Source organism: Leucopleurus acutus (assembly GCF_964270905.1).
Source record: "Leucopleurus acutus genome assembly, chromosome: 9".
In the NCBI taxonomy this organism is placed as follows: domain Eukaryota; kingdom Metazoa; phylum Chordata; class Mammalia; order Artiodactyla; family Delphinidae; genus Leucopleurus; species Leucopleurus acutus.
In genome coordinates, this window is record NC_139144.1 from 106465751 (window position 1) to 106480879 (window position 15129).

The 15129-nt window shown below is 41.4% G+C and overlaps 1 protein-coding gene across 1 annotated transcript in view; it reads left to right on the plus strand.

The window, feature by feature from the left end:
- Nucleotides 1–15129, plus strand: part of RBM33 (RNA binding motif protein 33) — a 111128-nt gene that overhangs the window by 73830 nt on the left and 22169 nt on the right. Inside the window, exons 10-14 of the mRNA XM_082846999.1 lie at nucleotides 2149–2281; nucleotides 2682–3019; nucleotides 4458–4721; nucleotides 6052–6342; nucleotides 9727–10365. Of these exons, the coding sequence (XP_082703125.1) occupies nucleotides 2149–2281; nucleotides 2682–3019; nucleotides 4458–4721; nucleotides 6052–6342; nucleotides 9727–10365 (1665 nt within the window). The remainder of the gene's footprint in view (nucleotides 1–2148; nucleotides 2282–2681; nucleotides 3020–4457; nucleotides 4722–6051; nucleotides 6343–9726; nucleotides 10366–15129) is intronic.

A 15129-nucleotide genomic window follows, 5' to 3' on the forward strand; every position in this document is an offset into this window, starting at 1 on the left:
ACCTTGCCACAACCCAGAGGGCAGACAATTTTCAATTTTATTTTCTGGGCCACTCCACGAAAAATGGTTTAAACATTAAAAAAAAAGACTGGGGACTTCTCCGGCAGTCCAGTGGTTGAGAATCCATGCTTCCACTGCAGGGGGCACGGGTTCGATCCCTGGTCAGGGAACTAAGATCCCACGTGGCACAGCCAACAACAACCAAAAAAATGACTGAACCTTGATTGCTAATTTGTTATCATCCAGAAAGTTTTGAAATATGTGTATACATGAGGGAAAAGGCCTGTAAAACTATACACAGGATACTAATGCTATATTTTATAAAGAAATACTTCATTAATAAATGTTCTTTTTAAGTTACCTGGCAAAATATCCATGCAAATGCACACCACGTGTTTCATCGGCTTCACATAAAAATAAGAGTAGTTTCAAAACAAGGAAAGAACGCGGCAGTGAAAGACAGAAGGCAAGTCCATCGAAACTCCTAGTGCAGATGTGATCAGTACCAATGTCGGATAGCCGATGCTGTTAGAAATGTGTTTTTCGAGCGTATTATTACCATAGTAAAAAGTAGTAAATATTGAAGAATATCCATATCAAAGCATCATATTAGTAAAGTCTCAAATAAACATCGCGATAAAATGTATGCATTTGTTAGGGGTCAAAAGCTTTTGGTTTAGTGTGAGTGTGTACAGTATGTATTCTCAGTTATAAATCCAACATTTCTCTGATGTTGTTTGCTTCAGTTGTATCTTAATTGATGCCTTTATCTAGAGTGAGAAGTGATGTTCCCTAATGTCAGATGTCAAACACTGGTGGGGTGAGAATACCCTTGATTTCACCTAAACTGGTAGACACAGACTACAAGAATTTAAGCTTTGCAACTTTCTGATCCATATGTTTCAGTACCATGTGTTTTTATGAAGATGTAATATTTGTGTGTAAATCTAATTTCATTAATGTTATATAGCCAGTGGTCATATGGGTTTGTGGTGTTTATTGTGTTCATTTTGCATTATTCTTACAACACTGTGGATAGAGCAGACCTTTAAAGAGAGAAGGAAGGCAAATGTAATTTGCAGAAGCATTTTCAGTGTTATAATATGATGTCACATTTAGAAAGAACAGCTAATTCATAATAAAATGACAGAAAAGTCATTAGAATTTTAAGTTTATGAGAAAGAAGTGTGGTTTTTGAAAGTTGAGAAATACTTCAAAGAATGAGGTGTTATTAAATGAATATTATTTTGATGATACAGTATGTATAATCAATGAATTTCTGGATAAAGAAGTGAAAAAAAGTTGTGAGGCTTTCTTAAGTAAATGTGGTGTTTTAAAAGAATCTCCATAAATGCTTGAAAGGCCAACTGAAAAATGAAGTAATTTTTCAAAATTGAGGTATAGTTGATTTACAATATTAGTTTCAGGTGTACAATGTAGTGATTCAAAATTTTTATAGATTGTACTCCATTTAAAGTTATTATAAAATATTGGCTAAAAAGTGAAGTAATTTGTCTTTGTAGAGTTCTACTGGTAACCTGCAGTTATTGAAAAACGGTAATCTGTCTTAAGAGTTCAGAATTTTTAGCCAGTGGAATCTGACTATTATTTCTTTTGTAGCAATGTGGTTTCTTAAACATTTCACATTTTCCTGTTTCGTCAGCGATTGCTGATTTTTGTTATGGTACACATTCAGTTTCTTTTTCTTCTGTTGAAATAAAGCAACTTCATAGCTGTGGCTTATGGTTGTGTGAAAAAGGTAGCAAAGAATAGCATGTTTGAGAAGAGTGTCAGGAACACTGAAAGTAGACATTTAGTCTCTTGGATTAGTGGACAGGAAGCTCAGTAATTGCATGGATTTCAGTAAGCTTAAAACTAATATTCTTCTGGTTTTGTAGTGCTGTTAAAACATTGAATTAATTTTTAGATGCTGTATTTTGACATTTGACTGTTTCACTATGGCAGAATCACCTATTTTGTAACATGAGGTTATATATATATATGTGTGTGTGTGTGTATATACAGGGGTGGCGGCTTCAGGAGATAAGTTCCTTGACGTTTGCAGAGGAAAACTTAAAACATGTACACCTTTCTGAAAACTACCGTTCATTTTCCTGCCTTCCACCCTGTTTTCCTGCTGTGCTTCAGGGCCCTCCAGAGTTCCCACAGCACACACCTGGACCTGTTCCCAACAGCTTCAGCCAGCCCCCGCGGCTTCCTCTTCAGGACCAGTGGAGGGCCCCGCCGCCTCCCCAGGAGCGAGACCCTTTCTTCTTAGGAGGTAAAGGATGGCGCAGAGTAACAGAGCAAAGCCGCGTGGGGCGACGTGCCTGAACATGCTTATGTTTTAAACGGTATTTAGCTCCCAATAGGAGATTTTGTTAATAAGAGTGTCAGATTTTTGTCCCATAGCCCTTCTGCCTGTCATTTCAGATGCTAAAATTGGACATTATTGGTATCTGAAATGTGAAAATTTCATACAAAGGAGGAAATCATCTATAGAAAATGACTAATGAAGCAGTCTAGAAATAAGAGGCAAACTGTAGAATTCTTTTCAGACATTCACACCCAACCTCTTGTAATTTTCGTCCATAGTAAGACAGTACATAAAACTGATTTCTGTGAAGTGTGTGTTCTGTGTGACCAGAGGGCAGTAACGTTGCAACGCCCTTCCGTTTCAGGTGAACCAAGGTTCCCGAGCCATCTCTTTCTGGAACAGCGAAGTCCCCCTCCCCCGCCACCTCCTCCCACGCTTCTTAGCAGTGGTCACCCTGTGCCCACTCCCAGCCCCTTACCATTCACCCAGCCTGGACCAGCGTTTAATCAGCAAGGACAGCAGCCTGTGTTCCCCAGAGAGAGGCCCGTGAGGCCAGCCCTCCAGCCGCCAGGGCCAGTGGGGATTCTGCACTTCAGCCAGCCAGGGTCTGCAGCAGCACGGCCGTTCATCCCTCCTCGACAGCCCTTCCTGCCCGGCCCTGGACAGCCCTTCCTGCCCGCCCACACACAGCCTAACCTTCAGGTAGGCGTCAGGGGCTGGTTTTGTGTTTCAGAATTCAAGTTAAAACCTTTCACATTTTTATTCTAGTCTGCCAAGATGTGGAGATTATTTAAAGAACGAGGGTATTCAACTTAAATGTGCTCTTTATTAAAGACAACTTCCTTAACAATATTGCTTATCTCCTTAATCGTAGGAGAAATGGACAAAGTGATTGTCATTTTTTGGGAAATGAAAAAACTCAGTAGTAAGATTTTGTAAAGGATATACTATACATTGCTAATGAAATTAGGGCATGTTTTGATAATACCTTTGCTTATCATTGCAAGATTCTTAAAAGGTTAACAGGAAATAAGGTTCTTTGTCAAATTATGTTTCTGCAATATGTAGTGGGGGAAAAAAAGCGTTGCTGCTCCCTCATTATTTGAGAGATTTGAGTGCCCTCTGCTGGTGTTTTATGTTTCATCAGCTGCCTTGAGTCTGATACCTGTCTTACCCAGTATGTTTTTTCTTGTGTCTTAAGTTTCCTGTTACGGTATGTAATGATGATGGGCTTGAACCGATTATTTAGAAACACATGGAATATGTACCTAAAGTAAGAACAGGAAAATGGTTATTATATAAGGTGTTACAGTAGGATAAAATGTTTTTTTCTTTTTATTAAAAAAGTATAATTTGGGAATTTCCTGGAGGTCCAGTAATTGGGACTCTGTGATTTCACTGCCGAGGGTGCGGGTTCAACCCCTGGTCGGGGAACTAAGATCCCACAAGCTGCTCTGCACAACCAAAATATATATAAATGTGTGTGTGTGTGTGTGCGTGTGTGTGTATATAAATATATATACATAATACAATATAATGTAATATATATAATCACTGCATTGCAGAAATAAGTATAGATAGGAATTTGAAAAGGAAATGAAGTCATCCCACCATCTAGAGACAGTTACCACTAACATTTGGGTGCACATGTCTTTCAGTCTCTTTAGTGCTTGCATCCTCATCATGATGCTTTCTTTTCCCAGTTAACATGTTATTACCATCTTCTCATGGTGATGAGTTCTCTTTCACTACGGCATTTGAAAACACTGCACAAGTTGACATTTTACGGCTGTCACTATTTCTGGCCGTGTTTATTGGTTTCAGTCCTTGGGTATTGGAAACAGTGCTGCAGGAAACATCCTTGAGGTTGTGTTTGCTCGCATCCTTAGTTATTTCCTTAGGATAAATTCCTGGAATTTCAAGATCTAAAGGATTTAGGGCAAATATAAAATGCAGGGTAGTAGCTTTTGGTTTATCACTGCATTTAAGATAGTATCAGCTTCATCAACAAATCTAAAATGAAATTTTAGTGCCACTTGAAGCTTCTTTCTGGTGTTGGGGTTTTTAAGGAAATGGCTGAATTGGAACACGAGCAGTACATACATGATAAACTGTTGCTTCTCTCTTGTTGGCTTGGAAGGGGCCCCTGCACCCTCCTCTGCCCCCTCCCCCGCAGCCCCAGCAGCAGCCCCCGCTCCCGCCCCCGCTCCAGCCACCTTCGCAGCACCAGCCGCCGCCTCCGCCGCCGCCGCACCCGCACCCGCACCAGCACCACCACCTCTCTGTTCCTCCCCCGCCCCTGATGCCCGCGGCTCAGCCCCAGTTCAGGCCTCACATGCAGACGGGGCCGCCTCAGCCAAGCAGCAGTCGGACGCAGTGCCCCCAGCGCCAGGGGCTAAGGCATGTAAGTGTCCAGTTTCTCAGCTGTCTTCCGGGGGCACCTTTTATGTCGCGGGGCCTTGTGTGTCTAGATCCTCCTGTAGTGCGAGATGGCCTTAGTAATTGATGCATAACTTCAGAAAGTAGTTTTGGGTGATAATCATTCTACCTTTGCCAGTGGCTGTCTATCTCCTTGGGCAGTGAATGCACAAGTAAATGAATTCAGGAAGAATTTCTTGAATATCCTTTGTTGTTAGGCACTACTCTGGTTCCTGGGAATACAGCAGTGAATGAGAGAGACACATTTCCTGCCTTCATGGAGCTTATAGTTAATCGTGGGGGATGGACTGCGTTGATCTGTGAGGTTACCTCTCGAGTACCATCGGCAGATGTGCGGCTTGTCGTGTATTGAAAGAGACTGGGAGATGTGTGTCGCTTTAAAAGTCAAAGACTAGTCACGGTTACTGTCTTATCCTCCATTAAATAACTAACCGTGTAAAGAGGCTCAGGGTTAGAGTTCCAGGCTGTAAGGTGAGATAGTTGGGTTTTCCCTTTAACACTGGTCCTTTTGACCTTGAGCTTCAAGCATGTCACTTAGCTGCTTTTAATCTCAGTTTTTTCATACCCGCCTCTTTGTTTCTTAAAGTAACATTGAGACTAAAATGATGTAAGAAGTAAGAAAGGATTTCTAGATCTGGAAAGAGGGTGCTTTGTAACCTGGGCTTCCTTTTGTAAGAACAGGGGCAGACGACACCCCCAGTCTTGAGCTGAGCAGCCGTGGAATGCAGTCCTCCCCCAGCCATCTCACAGATCTACACACTCCTCTAGGCGTTGGGTCTCTGTTAAGGATCCTCAGGGTGAACATGACTTGACTGTCTCCTCCCCGATGAGAGCTATGGGCATCTTTCTCCTTTTTCTTAGGGCACTAACTTAATGCTTCGTTCTTTGTTTGTTCTACCTTCAATTTAGGGGACCCATTGACAGTGGTGGTGCCATTAACCCAGCTGACTCCTTGTGCGGGAGTCCTTGTTGCACTGCTGATTCTGTTAAAAATGTTTGTCCCCATCCTGTAAGTCACCTGGTGTAATATCCATAAAGAGGAGCCTGTCTGTAGGCAGGTATGGTACCTTTCCCAGCCCCAGTCCTTATCAGTAAGGGTATGTTACTATGTAGAGCAGAAAGCATTTATGCAGGGAAAAAATGTTTACCAACAGGAAGGTATCTGCCCCCCAAAGGAGAAGTCACGTATTCAGTTAGAATGATTTTTAAAAATATTTTAATCTAAGGTGCCTTTTTATGTTTCTTCTCCCAAGTTTCCAATTGTAATTAGAATTTCTTTCTTCTTGTGATGATAGAACACAACTTCTCAGAATGTAACCAAACGACCAATGCAGCAAATGCAGCCAACTGCTCCAAGAAACAGTAATTTGCGTGAATTACCAATAGCACCATCACATGTTATAGAAGTGAGTAACAGTCGCTGCTCCTCCGCACCAGCCGGGGCTCAAGTAAAGCCTATTATCAGCACGTCACCGCCCACGAGGCCCGGGGTGGGGCCCAGGACTGCGCAGGGGAAGGCTGATGTGAAAGTCAAGCCAGTTAGCCCTGTGGGCCGGCCTAAAGAGGAAGCAAAAACAGAACCAGAGGTAGGACTTTTCTTTTTCTAATTAAAAAATAATGTTTGGTCTCAAACAGGGAGACCTTATAATCAAGGTCTGTACCTCTTATCTCAGTTCACTCTCACCCAGTGAGTTCTTCACAAAATCATCCCACCTTCTTTTAACCTAACAGCCATATTCATATAAGATACACTTTCATTCTCACTGGTACTATATCAGATTGTATTCATGTATTTATACAGTTATAGTTGTGTGTTACAGAATCTGTGTATATCAGGGATCTTAACCAACTGTTTCTCTGAAGGGCCCAGATAACAAATATTTTAGGTTTTATAGTCCAAATTGTCTCTCAGAATTACTCAACTCTGCTGTTTTATCACAAAAGCAAACATAGACAGTCTTACATCAATGGGCATGGCTGTGTTCTGGTAGCACTTTATGACAAAGTCAAGCGTTGGGCTGGATGGGCTCATGGGCCATAGTTAGCTGACCCCTTACATTTACTCTTATGTTCCTGTGGCTTTTCTGGTTTTACACTGTGAACTTCTAGAAGGTAGGACCAGTTTAGACCTTTAAATAAGATGGGGAGGGGTGTTTTGTTCTGAATTGTGTATATTATTGCTGATTTCTAAATAGGTGTAAATGTTGTAAGAATAAATAATAAATGCAAGTCAGTATTCTACATGATTTCCAATTGAGATGTTATTTGTACCTTCGTTTAGTTTTGGCCACTTGATTATGTTTTGCTTAGAGGCAGTTCAGTGTTAATGCAGTATTAGTCACAAACTTTTACATTTTTAAAAAAAATTTCTTTACGTCAGTAAAATTTATGCCTGAGACAAACCCCTTGAGGCCCTTGGTCTCCTGTAAAAGAAGTGAATGCGCTTGTCTAATGCTTCCCTGAAGTCAGGATTCCATTGCGGGCTGTTCCCTGGAATTATAGATACAAAAGTTGGGCAGTATCTGTATAATGTAGGTTCTGATGAAGCATAGGCATCTAGTGTAGCACAGGTTAGAACACGCCCTTGGAATGGTCCGCTGTCGCTAGCAGTGCGGCTCTGAGCCAGTTCCTTCACTTATTCCAAGCCTCAGTTTCCTTAACTATTGGGTGTATGTGCCTGAGACGTGGCAAGAGACCAGTACGTGGAAGTTACGTTAATAATAATATATATAATGTAATAAGTAAGTATATCTATTAACTTCATAAAATAATGGCACAAATTTCCTTAGATGAGAATATAAGCCCTTAATCATAATAAAAACAAGCGTTAACTGTTTTTTGCCTTTCAATCAATTAAAGTGCGGGGGTGTGTGTGTCAGATTTTCTTCTAATAAATTATTATAGCAGCTGTAATGTAATGTTTCCAAGTCAGAAATGTAAGTATAAAGTGAAAATACTGAGTTAACGTTTAATAAGATCTTATTAGAAGAAGGGTGACATTTCGGTTTTAAAATCAATATATGAAAAAATCATGTAGATTTACAGACGGGATTGGGATAGTTTATAAAAAGAAATCATTGCTAAAAATTTTATCCTGCTTTTTAGTTTATATAGCTAGCTCCTGACTCATGTGTGTAAATGGATTTGGCTCAAAAATGAAGTCACATATACTTTTGTAGTAACAGTGGCTAAATAAAAAGAGAAAAGTGACTTTTTAGGCATACCACTAGCCACGTTTGTCCCTTTCATAATAGTTGAGTTAATAAGCAGGCTTCTGAAGAAGTCTTCTGTAGGATAAAATGGATGCTTTGTGCGTGAAGTGGAACTTGCAGGTGGCCATAGTGTAAGTGGTGCGTGTCTTAATTTGTTTGCTTTTAATTTTCTGTGCGCATAGAATGGGACCAGGAGTAAAGTGTTTTTTATTTTTAAAATCTTCTGTTTGTTTTGCTTAGGTAAGTGTGGTTTATCTTCTTATATGCACCCAGTTGGTAATGATATAATGAAGGACAAATCTATTTAGAAGTATTTCTACCTATATTCTTGAACATACTTTAACTGTTTTTTGATTACATGGGGAAAAATCCTAGTGAATGTTAATTATTCTTGCATTTGAAACAGTGGGTCCTCTGGACCTGTTATTATTTCCCCAGAATGCCCTGGCCCCTGTACTTTTTGAACTTCTGTTTTTCTGTCTTCCCCTTAATGTCGCTTCTAGCTCTGTGTAGCCCTCAGCCAACTTAAGATTTTCTGTTTCAGGTCTGTCCTAGACTTTGAAATTAGGTGACTGAGTTGATCAGGATTGCTGCTAAAATGACAAGCAAGCCCCAGTGAGGGCGCTTGGCTCTGTGTCTTGTAGGTCAAGTGCACGGGCTCTGGGGGCACCAGCCAACTCTTCAGCTACATTGTGGTCTTATAATTCCTAACTTCTAAGGTTTATTTGCTAACAGCTGAATTCTAGATAGAATAAATCCTATTATATTCTTTTGCAAAGAATCTGTGAGTGATGATATCTATGATTTTTTTTTAAGAAAATTATTACAATTTTAAACAAATGCTAAACTTAATAAACTTTCCTCTTCGGATGCTTTTTTTTTTTGCGGTACGCGGGCCTCTCACTATTGCGGCCTCTCGCATTGCGGAGCACAGGCTCCGGATGTGCAGGCTCAGCGGCCATGGCTCACAGGCCCAGCCGCTCCGCGGCATGTGGGATCTTCCCAGACCGGGGCACAAACCCGTGTCCCCTGCATCGGCAGGCAGACTCTCAACCACTGCGCCACCAGGGAAGCCCCTGGATGCTTTTTTTAAGAAAATTATTGGACTTTTACAAAGATTCTTCTGATAGACTTTCAGAATGGTTTGGGACTGGCATATTAAAGGCATTCCTTATAATACCATTAATATTCCAATACTGCAATTGGCCGCATTTTGATTCTGAGGAGAGTGCATGAGTTCAAGGTCAGAGAGATTGATTTGTGCTGTTCATTATAAGCAATTATTCTGTGACAAATGAGTTTGAGATCAGGCTGAAAATTCTGTACGAAAAATCAATAGTTCTAATCAGACCCTTTCAGGTCATTTACACCCCACCTTTTGTTGGTTCGTCAGAGGAGAGCTAGATAAAACCTGTGTGACAGCGAGGCCTCCCTACTGTTGCAGTTTCCATTTCAAACATATTTTGATATCTTAAATGAATAGTTTAATTGGTTTCAAAGTTGTAAATGAGTGGAAATTTACATTATTTCATTTTTAATATTCTGATAAGATTTTCCAAATTAGCTTTAGCTGTGTAATTTTTTTTTCCCTCCCCAGGGGAAGGAGTTACACTTAAAGTCTATAAGCAGATTTTGAATGGCTTCATTTCAATCTTGAATTAAAGGGTTTTTAGAAAGTGCCTTTTCTTAAGTTTGCTGAAACAGACTGGAACTGTCACCTAGCCTTGTACTCTAAACCATGCGTGTTTTCTGCTTCAGTTTCCCGATGAAGATGAAGAAACGAGGTTATACCGCTTAAAGATAGAAGAACAGAAGCGCCTCCGAGAAGAAATCCTGAAGCAGAAGGAGCTGCGGCGGCAGCAGCAGGCCGGCGCGAGGAAGAAGGAGCTGCTCGAGAGGCTGGCGCAGCAGCAGCAGCAGCTCTGCCCCCCACCGGCCCCGGCTGGGCAGGAAGAGCAGCTGTCGGCACCGTCGCCCACCAATGGTAACCCACTGTTACCCTTCCCGGGGGCACAGGTCAGACCGCATGTGAAAAACAGACTTCTCGTGAAAAACCAAGATGCCACTGTTTCAAATGTTCCACCCAAAACATCCAATTTTGTGCCATCTGGTGCTAACACGCAGTATCAAGGACAGCAGATGAAACCACTGAAACATTTGAGACAGGCCAGAACCATACCTCAGTGTCCAGCTCAGCACAAAGTCCTGCAGGTAAAGCCTGCAGACGGGGAGGGACCGCCACCTCCCTCGCAGACTGCTCGAGCCGCGTCCCTCCAGGGCCGGCCCCCGGAGGCCAAGCCTGGCGCGAAAAGGACTGTCATGCACCGGGCCAACAGCGGTGGCGGAGACGGGCCGCACGTCAGCTCCAAGGTCAGGGTGATTAAGTTGTCAGGCGGGGTAAGTTGACGAGGTCACCAGTGCCTCTTGGAATCTATGTTTCACTTAGTATGTCCTAACTCCCAGAGAGGATTTTTGAAGGAAGGGAAGTAAAGTTGCCTGTCTTAGAATCATGTGGACCAGCCTCTCCCCACTTGAAGCTGGTGTAAGAATTGTCGTTTAAATCCTGCTTCCAATTGGGACCCATGTTTCAGTTGTCTCTTGAGTCTTAGTGAAAACCCAGTGTGACAGTTCCTAAATTAGACGTTTCTCAGTTTTAGCTTCTTTTTATAGATAATTTATGCTAGCATCATCAAGTTTGTTTCAAAAATAAAATTTCCTTTACCACAGAACACATAATTTGTTGTGTGTAGCTTTAGATTCAGGGAGCATCTATGGCAGCGGGGGGCGGGGGGCAGTGTGTGTGTTGCTTTTAAGCAGCGTTGTTTCAAAGACTGTTTCCCGTCTTCCAGGTGATGCTAATTGCCCACCATCCCGCCCCCATTTGAGGGAAAAAGGGATTGACAGTATTCTAAAGTGAAATCATGTGTGATCCTACTATGTGCTTTCAGAAGTGGGGCACCCCTCATTTCTTTCTTCACCTCATAACAGTGCCCATTTTAGAGCATTTTCAGTAAAGCACAGTAATTGCAGCTTGGATAAATTCAGTACGTAAACTAAACAGAGTTGCTGCAGATAGATTCCCATTGCAGGAGATTCTCCCGTCAGCGTCTGTAGAATACTTGCTTCCTTGATTCTGCCGTATAGTCTTTATTTATTAGAGAAGGTAGCACTCATCTCTTGCTTTAATTATAATTAATTCTGCAACAGACTCTCTTTGGTCCGAGTAACTGTCGTGCTCTCTGTCGCAGCTCCCCATTGTGTGCAATTTGTGTTACAAACTGGGGAAGAAAGGGGGAGAACCGTAAGATACAGGCTCTTAGAGCAAACCAGCTACAGATGATTACTTTTAAAACCACAAAATATTTACAGGAAAAAAAGAAAGGGACTTCTAATCCTCAGTTCACCCAGGGACAGCAGCACCACTAGGAACGGGCGGGAGCTGTTTGCTGTGCTGGATTAAGGGCGGCTCCTTGTTGCTGCTTAATTAGTCGAGTTTTAATTGCTTTTGTTTCTAGGTTTGTAGACTAAGGTGTGAAGTTTTTCACACGCCATAAGAAAATTTGTGATAGAGCAAATCTGTTGTTTCTCACCTCGGTTCATGGTGATTCAAAATGTTGATAAGTAGATGGCCTGTATTATATCAGATTGCTTAAATATTGTATGAATTCATTATCTTTAGATGAAGACCCAAGTGTTCATCAGTTTCCGGTGTCTGTGTGGCCTTTTGCTTTTGACCATATTTTAATCATACTTTTTCAGTGTCTCATTTTTTTACTTGAGTTAGAAACTTCTGAGGATGGGCCATGGGGCGATGGTTTGGGAATAGGCCTTTTCCCTGGGCAGCCACAGTGGTGCGGTGTGGGCCTGGGCACTCTGGGCTCCGGCAGACTAGGAGGTGCGGGGCACAGCTCTGCTGTCCACAGGCAGCCTTCAACTAACGAATTTATCTACTTCAGCAGAATTTATCTACCTCAATTTTTGCTTTTTTCTCCTGTGGAAAAAATATAGTTTTTATATCAGACCATATTCCAAAATCATGCTGTATAATTTTACAATACACAGGAAAACAACAGAGGAATTTTACATGAAAATAGCTGTCTGCCAAACATTGAAATGGTTTTTTAGCTCCCTTTTTAATTCTTAAGTATTAAGTTAATTAACCAACATGTTCTATATATGAGGATTTATTCCAAAAATTCCTCCAATAGCATGTTGGCAACTTTCACCTTATCAGAGGATAAATGTCTCTCGTTTGTTTGTATCTCTCTGAACCAGAACAAACAGTGTTTCCCTAAAGGCCTGGGTTTTTTGGTGTGTTTTTTTGGTGGGTAGGAACTATTTGTAACATACCCATTTGTGCAAAAAGGAGACAGTTCTTGTAAGTGCTAAGTACGCTCTCATTTTTCCTTTTATTTCTGTCCCTGCTGGTCCTTCTCTCCTTTCATGCACCATGGCATTAATGCCCAGGGCTGTGCTATGTTGTGTGCTTGGAGCTGAACCAGCCACCCTGGTGAGGGTCTGACAGGGGCTTAGCATATGGGAGGATTGACTTGTATATCGTACCTGTGCAGAATATTATTTATGCATTTCAGGTTTATAGTTACTTGTTTAATAGAAGCATTTCATTGTCAGTTCACATTCTTGTATTTTGCTATGAGCCCAGGACTTCTTCACATTCTGTTAGTGCAGAAATACAATAGACATCCTATTTACAAGGTTTTCTAGAGAAATTTACTTTTCAGAGAGTCAGTTTGACTTCTTTGACTTCTTTCTAACCTAAACTGGCATCGAATGTATTAACTAAACTATTCTTTGCATTCAGTGGTCTCCTCGTTCTAGTAGTTGGTCTTCAGACAGGACACAGGACTATCGCAGTACATAGTGCTGTTCTAGAAATTGTGCTCTGGCGGTGATCACAGTCAAAATACGTATCTACAGGATTGTTAGGGAAGCGGAATTTTCTTGGCAGTCTTATTCTGATGTACAAATTGAAAATATATTACAGCTTAAATTAGTTTTCTTTAGGTGAACTTTTACCTGTGAGGCAATTGTGAATCAATAAGGTCTTCTCTTTTGTCATTTCCATATTTCATTGTCTGTAATTCAATAATTTATCTTTGGATTTTATTAAATTGGGTTTTTTGAAAGGTGAAAGAGCCTGCGTCTTAAGACTATAGGTTTTTCAGTGTGCCCTTTCATTAATTATACTGTCTTCAAAGTGATTTTAATTCATACTGATCATCGAAGGAGAATTTCTAGTCTTTTTATATTGTTCCTCTTTGTTAGAGCTAATGCATTACGGACATGGGAAGCATTTTCAAAAGGACGTAATGAAAAGTATTTCTTGGTGTTGGTTCTCACACAGTCCCTGACCAGGTCTGGGTTTGTAGCTCGCAGAGTCGTACCTGACTTTCTTTGGGAGCCGTCTTGGCATCATGCGTTCTTTGTTGGCCAATCCGAAGCTCCTGTGTGGGGGGCGTGGAGGTTGAGGCCCTCAGTCACCAGGAGGGTGTGATGAGGTGAAAACAACGTGGCTGTGTTTGAGGAAGACCTGTGGCTGGATGCTTGTCTACTATTTATTGTCTTGGGGGCCCTTCTAACACGTAGAAGGTACTTTATAAATGTCCATTTTCTTTTTGGAATGCTCCTAAGGCCCCTTCTAGAAATACATTCCCTGATTTTATGCCACATAATAGGTAGTAGCTACTGTTTATCAGGTGTTTAGCATGTATTCACAGCGTCCTTATGAGTTAGATCTATCATTGCCATTTCATAGGTAAGTAAATTGAGTCTCAGATAGTAGCCCAGGGCCACTCAGCTACTGACTGGTAGAGCGAGGCTTCTAAGTCCTGTGCTTTTACCCTTATTTACAGTAGCTATTTTTACTGCTCCTTTTCCTCCTGGGTTTCTTAGTTCTAGATTAGGGAGAGTAGTCTGCTCTTTCCAGTGAGTTTTTAGGGGCGGCTTCTAGGATGAGGGGTGATCAGGTTTCATTTTGCTTGCCAACCCCAGTTGGTACTGACTGGCTGCAGAGTATGTGGAGAGGGTTTAGAGGTGGGCCACAGAGCCCTGACTGGGGAGTCTGGACTGGGGAGTGGCTGGGGTTGCATCACGCCTGTGCTGGAACCTGTGTGGAGTAGCCTGGTATGGTGAATCAAAGCGAGGGACGGTGTACCCTGGCTGGGTGTAGCTATGACTATAGCTGTGTGCTAGAAATGTGTCTTTGAACATTTTTGTGTAGATCAAAATAGATCCGATTTTATATTTAAAATTGAAATCATTAAGGGAATTTGAAATTTAAAGAGACCTTTTGTTATGAGGCTAATCAATCTCTTTGTGAATTTCAGTTTTTTCCCATTTATATTGTCTGGATTTGTTGGGTGAGATTTAAAAAGGAACAAATTAATGCTACTTGTAAAGAGTGTTAAATGTTGGCAAATATTGCTTCTAAAATTTCATGTGCCTCCCTGAATAATATTTACATGAGTAATCTACTTAAAGAATTGTATTTGATGGCATGGTTCTCTTTTTATTATTTAAAACATAGGAATAGTCTCCATTTGCTCATTTCTCGGAAAGCTACTTTTAAGTATTTAATTTTCAGAAACCAAAAGAGCAATCTTGTTAAATCATAATTTCTGAAATTCCCTGGTGATCCAGTGGTTAGGACTCCATGCTTTCACTGACGAGGGCCTGGGTTCAGTCCCTGGTTGGGGAACAAAGATCCCACAAGCTGTGCAGCGTGCCGTGCCCCCCTGCCCCCAATCATAATTTCTCTCATAACCAATACATAATCCAGAAAACCTCTTCAGGTTAATAACAGAGCATATATAAAAATGTAAAGTGTTTACTTAGTGTAAACTTAGTATAATCATCCTCAGCCGTGTTCTGTGATTAAACACCAGAAAAAAGAATTAGGACGAGCAAGTGCCATGCAGAATTTGTTTATTCAGGAGTTTCATTAGGCCTGCAGCTCTGTCTTCCAGGTTAGGGGAAATGGGGAATCTTTGAGATGTTTGCATCGGGTTACCTGGCCCAGATGAACCTGTGTCCTCCTCAGAATGAGGCTAAGCTTCTCCCAGGGTGGCTGTGAGGGTTAACTGTCGTGACATGGGTGAGATGAGTGGCACAGTGCTTGGGCACATGGCATTGGCTGAGTAG